Source organism: Talpa occidentalis, unplaced genomic scaffold (assembly GCF_014898055.3).
Source record: "Talpa occidentalis isolate TD23 unplaced genomic scaffold, MPIMG_talOcc4v2.1 talOcc4.16, whole genome shotgun sequence".
In the NCBI taxonomy this organism is placed as follows: Eukaryota; Metazoa; Chordata; class Mammalia; order Eulipotyphla; family Talpidae; genus Talpa; species Talpa occidentalis.
In genome coordinates this window covers 72,904,017-72,917,817 of record NW_023601653.1, presented here as the reverse complement: position 1 = coordinate 72,917,817, position 13,801 = coordinate 72,904,017, and the positions used below count along the sequence as shown (strand labels likewise).

Sequence of the window (13,801 nt, the reverse complement as noted above, 5' to 3'; positions counted from 1 at the left end):
TTCTGTCTAGGTCACCATTCTTGGGATATATCCAGGGGTGAGATATGGGTGTATGCAACTGTCAGAAGCTTGAGTTACTATTCCAGGCCCACACTTAGTTTTCTAAGTGCATTACCCCCACAAATGGAACCTCTGGGTTCAGACCTTAGGATTCTCTTCCCCCAGATCCCTCAACCAGAGACACAGGCTCCTCACCAAGGTCCTCAGATACTTGAATGATGACATCTGTCACTTTTTGGCACAGTGGAGGTGACAACTTGTTACTCGTAGATTTTGATTTCAGCATCTTGAGAGGTTTGGAGGATAGCATCTGCTGACAACTATTGGAGAGAAGGGGACTCAAAAAGGAAGGAAAGTTGAAGGTGGAGTTTGTTGAAGACAATAGCAATCCCTGGTAGAGCAAGGCAGAAGAGGAAACCTAGGAGAGGATAAAGCTGGACCAGTGGTGGGGAGGGGGCGGAGCAACATGGCGGCGAGGAGACGCTGCGAGTAAGATCTCCCATTAAAAAAAGTGAATAGGGAGGAAAAAGCGGCAGGTCCCAGTGAGAACTGGGACACGGAAGATAAACGGGTGACGCCAGCGAACTGCCCGAAGAAGAAAGTGGCCATAAAAGAGGACTAGAAGGGAGGGAAGCGCAGAACCCTGCTCCCCTCCCCCGCCCCACAGAGGCGGCACTCTCCGACCAGCAGAGAGGAGGAAACACAAACCAAAACAACCGACAAGAAAACGACGCAGCAAGCGGGACTGTGAGCGGAATGGAACTATTGCAGCCACCACACCCCGTGAACGGGAGCTGAGGCGAACCCTGCAGGATCCGCCGCGGCGGTGAGCGAACGGCTCCGGGCCGCCATTAGAGAAGAACAAAGACCCGGGAGACGCGCACACAGCCCGGGCTGCCGGTAAGCCTGCGCGGGAAACGCGGCGCGCCTGGCGCGCTTGAAAAGCAAGTGCAGACTGGATCGCGGCTGCCCAGGTCCCCGCGCCTGTGACCTAGGCTGGCGGGGAGACGACCTAGGCTTGCGGGGAGACGCACGGAGGTCCTCACTGAGGTGAAGGTCCCTCCCTGAGTAAGCAGGAACCAGGCGCCCAGGCACGGGAGCCGGGTGCAAAAGCGCCATTCCCGCGCCACTGAACTGGGCTACAGCCCGCGTCCTGGACCTGAGGGCTTTGAACTGAGACCCGGGGCACGAAAATTCGGGGTGGTTTCTCCACGACGGTGGGGCACAAGCAGACACAGCACCCCAAAGCTGTTGAGGTGTACCCTACCATTCCCGCTCTGTTCTCTGTCCCACGGGGTGGGGGAGGCGAAAAACAGCCCCCCAAGGACAATAGGAGAAATCTCTGGCGCCACCTAGCGACCAGAAAAAAAAAGTCACTAACACCCTATAAAACAGGACATTTCTTAAGTCTGCTTGAAAAGGCAGAAGGTTCTGGAGGACCCAGTGGCCAGCCGGGAAGTTATTCCACGCCAGGCCCCTTCCGACCAGCAGTCTGAGCCCACAGAGGGAGCAGGCACCCACGTCCGGGGCAGACCGGGTGCGCAGAAGAGTGTGCCTGAAACCGGAGGCGCAGGGACTGCATCCTGCTTCGCCATTTGAGAACAGGGACATTTCTTCAGTAAAAACTGCCTAAAACCAGCAGAAAGCTCCCCCAGAAGACAGAGATGGCTCCTGGAAGAGCCAGAGGGGAGCGGAGAAGTTCACCCAAGATGTCAGTCAGTCCGAGCAACACAGTGTCCCAACGCATACGACAAATTAGAAAACAGACAGTAGGGAGTAGAAGAACCACACGCAACCTAAAAACTCCTCAGGAAAGAAGCACACCACAAAAAGAAAACCACTCCCAGATGCAACGACAGCAAACTTGGAAGAACTTCTGAGCCTTCCAGAAAGAGAATTTAAAAATTGCCATGATTAAAAAAGTGATAGATCAGAAGAAGGAAATTGAGTCCCTAAAGAGGGAAGTAAGAGAAATGCGGGAGATCAAAGAATAATGGAGGAACTAAAGAACTCTGGGAAAAGCAATGAAAGCAGAATAGATGAAATGGAAGAACGAATAAGTAATCTTGAAGACACAGAAATAAAAAGAACCAAAACAGAAAAGGAAAGAGAAGTACGAAGGAAAAAGAATGAAGAAAGACTTCGGGAACTATCTGACTCCATGAGGAAAGGAATATAAGAGTTATAGGAATTCCAGAAGGAGAGGAGAGAGATGTAGGAACAGAGAAAATTTCATGGATATAATTGAAGAGAACTTCCCAAATGAGAAGAAGGAGCTGAAAATTGATATACAAGAAGCAAGAAGAACACCAAACTTCCACGACGAAAGGAAAAACACAGCAAGACACATAATAGTAAAGCTCCCAAGAATCCAGGACAAGGAAAAAATAATGAAGCTGACAAGAGGGAAGAAACAGATAACATTCAAAGGAAACCAATCAGGCTGACATCAGACTTCTCTGAAGAAACACTACGGGCAAGGAGAGAGTGGAGGGACATAGTCAACAGACTCCAAGAAAACAGATGCCAACCAAGAATACTCTATCCCGCAAAGCTCTCTTTCCTCCATGAAGAAGAATATGGACCTTCCCAGACAAAGAGAAACTCCGGAGTTTCATTGCGACTAAACCCCCACTCCAAAAAATACTACAAGGAATCCTAAGCCAGAACCTCAGAGGGACGAATAACAACGAAAGAAGACCGAAAAAAAAAAAGTTATTAAAAGAATAAATAAATAAAATCAAAGGAAAGACAAACATAATGGCAAATACAGATGCAACATATCAATATTAACTCTAAATGTAAATGGACTAAACTCTTCAATAAAAGACACAGAGTTGCAGCCTGGATTAAGAAACAAAGCCCAACCTTTTGCTGTCTCCAGGAAACACATTTAGCTACAAAAGATAAAAATAGGCTCAAAGTCAAAGGATGGAAAACAATCCTACAAGCAAATGGGCCAAAAAAGAAAGCAGGAACAGCTATACTTATATCAGATAAAACAGACTTCAACTCAAAAAATAAAAAGAGACCCCAATGGTCACTACATTATGATTAAGGGGACAATATTTCAAGAAGAAATAACACTCATTAACATATACTCACCAAACGAAAGAGCACCAAAATATATCAGACAACTGTTGTCCTCTCTGAAAACAGACATCAGAGAAAACACATATGTAGTGGGAGACTTCAACACACCACTATCAACAATGGATAGATCAACAAGACAAAAAATAAGTAAAGAAACTAAAGCTCTAAATAAGGACCTAGAGCATTTGGGCTTAACAGACATCTATAGAACACTAAACCAAAAAAAAACGGAGTACACATTTTTCTCAAGCGCACACGGATCATTCTCCAGGATCGATCACATACTGGGGCACAAGACAAACATCAACAGATACACCAAGATTGAAATCATACCAACCATCTTTTCTGACCACGAAGGCATCAAACTAGAAATAAATCATAAAAAGAAGGCAAGGTACTATCCTACCTCATGGAGATTAAAAGCCACACTACTGGAAGACCACTGGACTAACGAGGAGATCAAAGAAGAAATTAAAAAATTCTTTGAATTGAATGACAAGGAGGACACCAATATCCTAAATGTATGGGATGCAGCAAAAGCAGTAATAAGAGGAAATAATATAGCAATAGAAGCTCACATCAAAAAACAAGAAGAACTCAAAGAAACAACCTAATCTCGAAGCTCAAAGATCTAGAAAAAGAACAACAAAAAAACCCGAAACCAGTAGAAGAAAGAAATAATAAAACCAAAGCAGAAATAAATGAAATTGAAACTAAAAAAACAATCCAAAGATCAATGAAACCAAGAGCTGGTTCTTTGAAAAAATAAATAAAATAGACAAACCCCTAGCCAGGCTCACAAAGGAAAAAAGGAGAAAGCACAATACACAGAATCATAAATGAAAGAGGAGAAATCACAACGGACACAGCAGAAATCAAAAGAATAATCAGTAACTACTATGAACAGTTATATGGAAACAAGTTCAACAATCTAGAGGAGATGGACAAATTCCTACAACTCTACAATCACCCAAAGCTAGATAAAGAAGAAATAGAACACCTAAACAGACCAATTACAATTAGTGAAATTGAAATGGTAATCAAAAACCTCCCCAAAAACAAAAGCCCAGGACCTGATGGATTTACAAATGAATTCTACCAAACATTCAGAGACGAATTAGTGCCTATCCTTCACAAACTCTTCCAAAAAATTGAGAAGGAAGGGACAATACCAAACACGTTCTATGAAGCCAATATTACACTAATACCAAAACCGAATAAGGACAACACAAAAAAGGAAAACTATAGGCCAATCTCCCTAATGAACACTGATGCAAAAATCCTCAATAAAATTTTAGCTATCAGAATCCAACAATGTATCCATAAGATAATTCACCACGACCAAGTTGGATTCATTCCAGGGGCACAAGGATGGTTTAACATCCGAAAATCAATCAACGTTATCCAAACATCAACAAAAAGAAATATAAAAACCATATGATAATATCAATAGATGCTGAGAAAGCTTTCGACAAAGTGCAACACCCATTCATGATAAAAGCCCTTGAAATTCTTGGGATACAAGGAACATACCTCAACATCATAAAGGCCATCTATGACAAGCCAACAGCCAGTATCATTCTCAATGGTGAAAAGCTGAAAGCAATTCCATTAAGATCTGGAACAAGACAAGGATGTCCACTCTCACCACTGCTTTTCAATATAATACTGGAAGTCCTAGCCAGAGCAATAAGACAAGAGAAAGACATCCAAGGAATCCAAATAGGAAAAGAAGAAGTCAAACTATCACTATTTGCGGATGATATGATAATATACATAGAGAACCCCAAAATCTCCACAGAAAAACTAATTCAACTCATCAATCAATTCAGTAAAGTGGCAGGATACAAAATCAACACGCAAAAGTCAGTAGCCTTCCTATACACAAACAATAAATCTGAAGAAGAAGAAATCAAAAAACCACCCCTTTTATTATCGAAACAAAAAAAATCAAATATTTGGGATAAATCTAACAAAAGAGGTAAAGGACCTATACAAAGAAAACTATAAAACACTGTTAAAAGAAATAGAAGAAGACACAAAGAAATGGAAAGACATCCCCTGCTCATGGATTGGAAGAATAAACATTATTAAAATGGCCATCCTACCAAAAGCAAATATACAGATTCAATGCTATTCCAATCAAAATCTCAATGGCATTCTTCAAAGAAATAGAACAATTATTGATGAAATTCATATGGAATCACCAAAAACCCGAATAGCCAAAGCTCTCCTGAAAAAAAAAGAAGGAAATGGAGGCATCACACTCCCAGACTTCAAACTATACTACAAAGCCATAATCATCAAAACTGCATGGTATTGGAACAAGAACAGACATACAGACCAATGGAATCGAATAGAAAATCCAGAAATAAACCCACAGATTTATGGTCAACTAATCTTTGACAAAGGAGCAAAGACTATGCATTGGAGCAAAGAAAGTTTGTTCAATAAATGGTGCTGGGAAACTGGGTCGCTACATGCAAAAGAATGAAGCTTGACCACTACCTCACACCATACACAAAAATCAACTCAAAATGGATTAAAGAGCTAGACATAAGACCTGAAACCATAAAATACATAGAAGGAAATATAGGCGAAACACTACGGGATTTGCACATCAAAGACATCTTTACAGACACATCACCCAAAGCAGTGATAGTGAAGAGAAAGATAAACAGCTGGGACTACATCAAATTAAAGAGCTTCTGCACAGCAAAAGAGACAATAACAAAAACAAAGAGAAACCCCACCAACTGGGAGAACATTTTTGCACCCAACACTAATGATAAAGGACTGATCACAAAAATCTGCAAAGAGCTGATGAGACTCAGCAACAACAAAGAAATAATCCAGTCAAAAATGGGCAGAAGAGCTAAAAAGAAACTTCTCTGAAGAGGAAATGAAAATGGCCAACAGACATATGAAAAAATGTTCAACATCACTTGTAATCAGGGAAATGCAAATCAAAACTACCATGAGATACCATCTCACACCAGTGAGAATGGCACATATTAAAAAAACTAGCAACAACAAATGTTGGCGAGGATGTGGAGAAAAAGGAACTCTTGTGCACTGTTGGTGGGAGTGCAAACTGGTCCAACCACTATGGAGAGCTGTGTGGAGATTTCTGGACCTACTAAACATAGAGCTTCCATATGATCCAGCAATTCCACTCCTAGGTATTTACCCAAAGGACACAGAAACATCAATTCCAAAGAGCACCTGCACTCCTATGTTTATAGCAGCACTGTTTACAATAGCTAAGCTTTGGAAACAACCCAAATGCCCAAAAATAGATGACTGGATCAAGAAGATGTGGTACATATATACCATGGAATATTACTCAGCATTCAAAAAAGATAAACACATGCAATTTGCAGCAACATGGATGGCGCTGGAAGGGATCATGCTCAGCGAAATAAGCCAAAAAGAAAAAGAAAAATACCGGATGGTCTCACTCATAGCAGGAATCTAGAAAACTTAAATAAGGGACCAGGAAAATGAATATAAGAAAGTGAAAATCAAAATCCAAAAAAACTATGAACCAGAGACACTTTTTGGGGGGTGGGGGGGGGAGGGGAAGGATTGGGGTCAGAATGGGGCGTTTGCAATTGTATGGGGGAATATAAAAATAAAATTTAATATTTAAAAAAAAAAAAAAAAAAAAAAAGCTGGACCAGTGTCAGAGGGTGGGAAAGGGATGGTCAAGGCCATGGAACCAGCCCTGGAGCTGTGAATGGACTGAACAAATAGTGCCCTGCTGACTGGAAACTCTTCCCATGCCTCAGGCACAATGGGTCTAAGCCCAAATCACCTATTTGATGGAGGTGGTCTTACCCGGCTGGAGTCAGGAAGGTGTCAGAGGTGCCCTCACCTGACCAGAAACTTGGAGGGCGTCATTAAAGTTCTCAATGGTCTTTTCTGAGACATCCCATGCCAAGTCCCTGTGAGTCGTCTCTGGGGAGGCTATCGTAGCTATTAACATGCCTGTAAGGAACAAAGAGAGAGAAAGGAAGCTGTGTCCCTCCTGCTGGAAGTCTTTCCTTTAAGAATAAGAAATCAGGGCCTCCCTAGTGGTGCAAGGGGTTAAGTCTCAGCACTAAGACACTGTCAGCAGCCACAGTGGTGAGAGTTTGATCCCCAGAGGGAGCTGACCCACATGGCGCAGCAGACCTCTCCTGACTCGCCCGCTGCTCCCCTCAGCAGTGTATTTCAGTTAGTCTGCCTGTTCTGTTCCCCACTCTGTCTCTGGTGAATCCTCTCACCCTCCTGCGCTTCTGTCTGTACCCAGTGCTTGTATAAATAAATAAATCTTTTAAAAAAAAATTAGAAAACAAATGGGAACATTTGTCCATAGCATTGCCTCCTGCTGACCAACTAGGGTAAGAACAACAAACCTGTGCTGTGGGGAGACGAGGAAAACTGGTTAAGAAAACAATCCAGCAGATGATAATCTTGATATGTTACTCTTTTGGCTTCAGGTGTTCCAGGAGAAGAAAAAAGAAAACTATCTAATAATCACTATTATTTGAGGGAGTTAAAAGCAGGCAGAATTAAAATATTAGACAACACAACACAAAAGAGGAGATGAGGGAGGTTGTGAGGCAGCAAAGACCTCACAGATGCTTACCTTGTTCGGGATGATAGACAATAGGTCTATCATCAGAACTAGACTTTCTGAACCGGAGTTTAGAATGAATGCCTGAAATTTTCTAAGGGACAAATTACAGGTATTGTTTGAGTCGCAAATTCTTATTTCTAAATTTTCATTTCCTTTCATTTCCTTTCATTTCTTGCAGTACCTCAATCTCAATACATCCCACATTGAATGCATTATCCTCTCCATCCAAACTCAACCCCTATCTCTGTCATCTTTGATACCTCCTTTCCTGCACCACCCACATCCTCTCAAGGGCAGAGACTTCTACTTATTAAAGCTCCCTCAGGGGCCTCCCCCCAGGTGGTGGTGGCGCAGTGGGTTGAGCACAGTGCTGTAGAGCTGTCTACAGCCTCTGAAGCACGGGTTCAATTCCCTGCCAGCCAGGGAGACACCCACTTGGAGTGGCAGACCTCTCCTGTCTCGCCCACTGCTCCCCTCAACAGTGTATTTTCTGCCAGTCTGCCTCTTCTGCTCCCCACTCTATCTCGTGAATTCTCTTAGCCTCCCGCACCCCGGGCCTGTACCCCAGTTCTTGTATAAATAAATAAAATCTTTAAAAAAAAAAAACCTCCCTCAAGTCCATCCCTCCCTTACACAGGCACTGTCCTGTCCAGGTTCATTTAGGACAGGGGCTGCAACTGACCTCCACCTCCACCCCAGAGTCTCTCTAGACCTGACCCTGCTCCAGTCTCTTTCTGTCCTTCTTACCCACACAAATGGAAAACAGCACTACAAGGAAGAAGTTCAGAAGACACAGAGCAAGTGTCTCCTCGGAATACCATCTAATTGTTGGAAAATAATCACACCCTGGCAACGAAGCTTGGAATGTTCCACTAGGAACAAACCCACACCTTCTATTCCAAAGAACGGAAGGCAGAAGGCAGCCCCCTCTCATAAGCGTGACTCCTGCAGAGAAATGGCTTTCTCAGAACTTCCTTAAAACTCCTGCCATAGTACTTACTTAATAAATATCTCCCAACCTCCCTGGTGGTGCAGGGGTTAAAGTCTCAGAGTTTTGAAGCTATTTCCAGCCACTGTGGCATGAGTTCAACCCCTGGTCAGGGAGCAAGAAAGGCAAGGTATATTGTTTCTAAATCAAGCACCCAAAGTTACCAGTCCCCTAGTGGGTGAAAGTCCACCCAAGCAGGATTGACCCAGAGCAAAGCCCCAAAGCCTGCCCCAAGTCTAAAGCATCTTCCAGTGGGGACCCCAGAAAAGGATCAGAAACCACCAGACAAGTATGGAAGGAAAAGAGCAAAATCAAAATCAAGACAAAAACAGCCCACGGGTCTCTCACCCACATCTGTGTCACCCAGGCCACGACCAAAAGGCAAGCGGTTTCTTCACATGTCTCTCAGCTTCCAGTGCCTCCTCCAAGTCTCTTTCTGGCTCTTCATCCTGCTTCCTACCTTTTCTCAGTCTCCTCTGCAGCTGCTTCTCTCCCTGTTCAACTCCACCCTCCCTTGGGTGGGGCAGGAAACCCCTTTCCTGGGGACCACGCTGTTACAATCCCCCTTTAATTTTTAGTTCACCATGTACTATGGTGGCACAGAACTCAGGGTGTAGTCTAATTGTTAGGGGGAAAAGGATGTCCTAAAGCTAATTTCATACAGGCTTTGTGGACTCCACCCCCATTCCAGACCAAAGCTATCAGGACACTGGGAAAGACAAATCCCATCACCACCAAAGGGAAGGTGGCTGGAACCGGAGGGTGGAGTTAAGCAGCCAGGTTTGGTATAAAACCAGACACGTGGGCTTTGGGAGGCTCCCTTTTTTGGCTCTCCGCCAGCTTGCAGCACTCAGCCAGCTCTCAGAGTGCCATTGGGTTTCCAGGTCGGCAGATCGGGTAGGACGTATTGAAGACTTTATTTCCCTATTTTCTCCCTGAGTTGTACATTTCCTCAATTCCTTTTCCCTTGTAAATAAGCCTTTTATTAACCTTTTGTGTGTGCCTGTAGTGGAGTATTCATAAGTCCCTTTTAAGCGTGTGGGTGAGGACCCACAGCCAGGCAACCTGTTTTATATCGGGGCTGCTCCATAACATTAGGAGACGTCTTTTTTCAGGGTTACAATGTGTGTAAGAGAAGCAACAATTAGGCAGCAGCATTGTCCATGAATGTCCAGTATGACAGTTTTCCATAACTGGAATATAGTCCATTTCCAAGCCGAAAGAAAAAAAAAAATCTGGAGCCATTAGCTAAAACAAGACGGCAAGTATATCAAATTCACAGGGAAAAAAATCTTAAAATTGGTTGAACTCATGTAAAAAAAAAACAAGTTCTCTCAACCTTGATCCCAAATTGTTAACAGCATAGCAGAAGTTTGCAAACTAACTCTACTTTTAAACCATATTGCCTATTTTTGCATACAATCACAGGGCAGAATAACTAAACAGCAATTTTAGCTGGCTTGTTGGAATCAGGAGCAAACTCTTGACTTCTGGTCCACGTAGGCTTGAAGAACAAAGTTGGTCTCACCAGACTCCACCTGGGCTTCCTCTTCTCGAGGGTACCAGTGCTATTTCATTTTCTGGGTTGTCCAGTCCTGCCAATGCAGGCAAGCTTCCTCACCCTCTTTGGAGGTCTCTGGAACCCTACAAAGCAATAGGTTCTCCTCTTCTTGGTTCAGCTGTTTCAACTTCCTGGAAGAACTCCACTCAAAGCCACACAGTGAAACTCAAGTCCAATTTTTTTAGTTTAAGCTGACAAAAGCCCTAAGGATGTTATGCAAAAACAGACTCTGAGATAAGTAGTAAAAAAAATTACTACCACTATTTTATGCTGTGTTGGTATCAAGGGGAGAGAAAATGTGCACACAAGTTAACTCTGCTGAAAAAAGAAAAAAAAAATTCAACATTGCTGCAGGTCCTGGTCAGTCAAAAGAAGAAAACTTTGTTGCATCAGAACAAAATATAACAAAATTTCCTGTATTAAGTCAAAACTTAGTAGAAGTCAGGTGTATCTCCAAGAGTCTATTCAGTCCTTTGTAGGAATTTTTTTTTTAAAACCCATCAAAAGTTCCTTCAATAGGAATCTGTTGAGGCCTTTCCTTCTTATTTTCTCCAGACACAATTTCTGTAGCTATCAAACAATTGAAGTATACGATATTACAAGGTGACAATCACCATTGACAATTTACATACATATCAGATACTGAGAGGTTTTATACATGTTTTGGAAAACCAATGTTAACATTTCTGCACATGTCAAAGTTTTACCATTTTCCCAAGTGACAAGGCTTCCCCGCTAGTTTTGTAACAGGGTGGTCCCCAGGAAAGGGGGAGGTTCCAGGTTCCCTGCCCTTCCCAAGGGAGGGTGGAGCTGAGCAGGGAGAGAAGCTGCAGAGGAGATTGAGAAGGAAGGAAGCAGGATGGAGAGCCAGGAGGAGACCTGGAGGAGGCGCATGGAGCCTAGAGACATGTGAAGAAGCTGTGCTTGTCTTTTGGTCATGGACTGGGTGACACGGATGTGGGTGAGACCAATGGGGAGGTGACCATGGCAGCTTTTATCTTGATTTTGCTCTTTTCCTTCTGGGCTTGTCTGGTTGTTTCTGACCCTTTTCTGTGGGTCCCCACTGGAAGCTGCTTTAGACTTGTGGCAGGCTTTGGGGCCTTGCTCTGGGCCAACTCCATTTGGATGGAGTTTTATCCATGAGGGGATGGGTTACTTTGGGTGCTTGATTTAGAAACTAGATTCTTTGCCTTTCCTGTATTGTTTCCTAGTTGTATTAAAGTTCTTTCCCATTAAAGTCTCATATGTTTTGGGTTGATGCGGCAGATGGCAGAACCCATTTAGATAGGCAGGTTTGCGGGGTCTGGGCTGCCCCTCTCCTGCCCTGTAATAGATTTACTTTACTCGGTAAACCAAATAGGACAAATTCCTCTAATGCCTTTCCCAGGAGGAAAGGGAGAAACTTTGTAGAGTGTCTCAGGAGCTCCACTGAGGTTCCACAAAATTTCTTTAGATCAACCAAATGACAGGCTACCAAACTTTTACTTGAATTTAGATTTCTGGGAAGCTTTGCCATAACATCAGAAAGCAACAGAAACAACAATATTCAATCTCTATGAAGGCATCAGCTTAGTTCAGTAGTAAAATGTTGACAAGCAAACCATAACTTTTAGTTTTTTCCTCATAACTGGAGATTCTTTTTTTTCCAATGTCTATAGGCACCATGCATACCAATTTGTCAACCACTGGAGGCCAAGACAAGGACCCACAGAAAGGACATACAGACATACAACATATAGACAAAGACAGTTTTTTTAGTGATGTCACGTGGAATATGTTATGTAACTGCAGTTTTACTCCATAGGCTCAGAAAAAAATGTCAAAAAGTCCAAAAAAAATGTGGAGTGTTGATGGCAGAAATCACAGGTTCCAGTTGTCATCCTACAAACCTAAGATTTTGGAAATAGAAAGAAAAAGTTTTATTAATTACAAGAATTACAAGACGTTGTTTATCACTTTAGGGTTTTCAGTGTTCAAGCCTTTTTACTGGAAGCCAATCCTGGGATATCCTGTACAGCAGCTGAAAGAGCAAAAGTAACAGTTAACTTTTAAGCAAAAGGAGTCATTTCTTGTTAGCCACCAAGCAGGCAATACTTAGGTTTCCTGGAGCAGAACCTGAAAAAGCAAAATCAAAATATCAGCAATTAACTTTCAATTAAAAGGAGTCATCTCCTTACTTCTGTTAGCCACTTGGACAGAAGCTGAAAGAGCAGATTCAACATCAAAGCACAGATTACACCTCCCCCACACTAGGGAGGGAGACAGCAACAACACAGGTATGAAAACCTGGTATAGTTACATCATGCACCATAAAGAGTGCTTTCCACAGCAGACCTTCCTCTGTAGCAAGCAGAAACTTAGAATCTTGTCTTACACCAGCAATTAAATCCAGAATTCAAATGGCAAACATGCCCAAAACATATTGTGTAGACTAAATTCACAGCAGCAAATCCTTTCAGACTCAGACAAAATCTTTTTAATTTTTCTGCTCCAGACTTTGCAAAAATTCAAGTTACCTCCAAGAATCCATCAAGGCTACCAGCAATTACCAGTTACTGCTTAAGGTTACTCTTTCCTTAACACCCAGGCATACATTTGCTCTTTTAAACACCACTGCTCCACAATTGGCTTGCAAAACCCCAGGCAGAGGTCAGGAAGTAGCCAAAGACAAAGCAACATAACACTGAAGAATCATTATTGCCTTTAGAAATACTAATGAGACAGCAAAGATCACAAAAAGAAAAAAGGTCCAAAGTCCTAGCAACTAAGAACCGCTGAGTTTTACAAGAGCCTGCCAAGTGGCCTCAGATGCCATCTTTGATTTGGCCACATGGTCCAACATACTACCTAAACTTTTGAGTAAATCTGTTACAGGGCAGGGAGAGGTGCACCCCAGACCCCCAAAACCTGCCTGCTCTAAATGGGTTCTATCGTCCGCTGCATCAACACAAAACATATGAGACTTTAATGGGAAGGAACTTTAATACAATTAGGAAACAATACAGGAAAGGCAAAGAATCTAGTTTCTAAATCAAGCACCCAAGTTACCCGTCCCCTCATGGATAAAAGTCCACCCAAGCAGGATTGGCCCAGAGCAAGGCCCCAAAGCCTGCCACAAGTCTAAAACAGCTTCCAGTGGGGACCCACAGAAAAGGGTCAGAAACCACCAGACAATTTTGAAAGGAAAAGAGCAAAATCAAAATCAAGACAAAAACCGCCATTGTCACCTCCCCACAGGTCTCTCACCCACATTTGTGTCACCCAGTCTATGACCAAAAGGCAAGTGTAGTTTCTTCACATGTCTCTGCATTCCATGTACCTCCTCCAGGTCTCCTCCTGGCTCTCCATCTGCTTCCTTCCTTCCTCAGTCTCCTCTGCAGCTTCTCTCTCAGCTCCACCCTTCTTTTGGGTGGGGCAGGAAACCTGGACCCTCCCCCTTTCCTGGGGACCCCCCTGTTACAAAACTGCTGCACAGAACTTCCACAAAATCAAATCTCTTAGCAAGTGAGTACAAACAAATTACACAGAGACACAC

At 43.1% G+C, this 13,801-nt stretch overlaps 1 protein-coding gene across 1 annotated transcript in view; it reads right to left on the bottom strand.

Annotated features, from left to right (window-relative positions):
* Positions 1–9,253, bottom strand: part of LOC119247831 (maestro heat-like repeat-containing protein family member 7) — a 28,116-nt gene extending 18,863 nt beyond the window's left edge. The window contains exons 1-5 of the mRNA XM_037514557.2: positions 9,054–9,253; positions 7,727–7,808; positions 7,494–7,571; positions 6,971–7,083; positions 265–320 (exon numbers count right to left, since the gene is read on the bottom strand). Of these exons, the coding sequence (XP_037370454.2) occupies positions 265–320; positions 6,971–7,083; positions 7,494–7,571; positions 7,727–7,808; positions 9,054–9,059 (335 nt within the window). The 5' untranslated portion in view covers positions 9,060–9,253. The remainder of the gene's footprint in view (positions 1–264; positions 321–6,970; positions 7,084–7,493; positions 7,572–7,726; positions 7,809–9,053) is intronic.
* Positions 9,254–13,801: the final 4,548 nt, after the last annotated feature.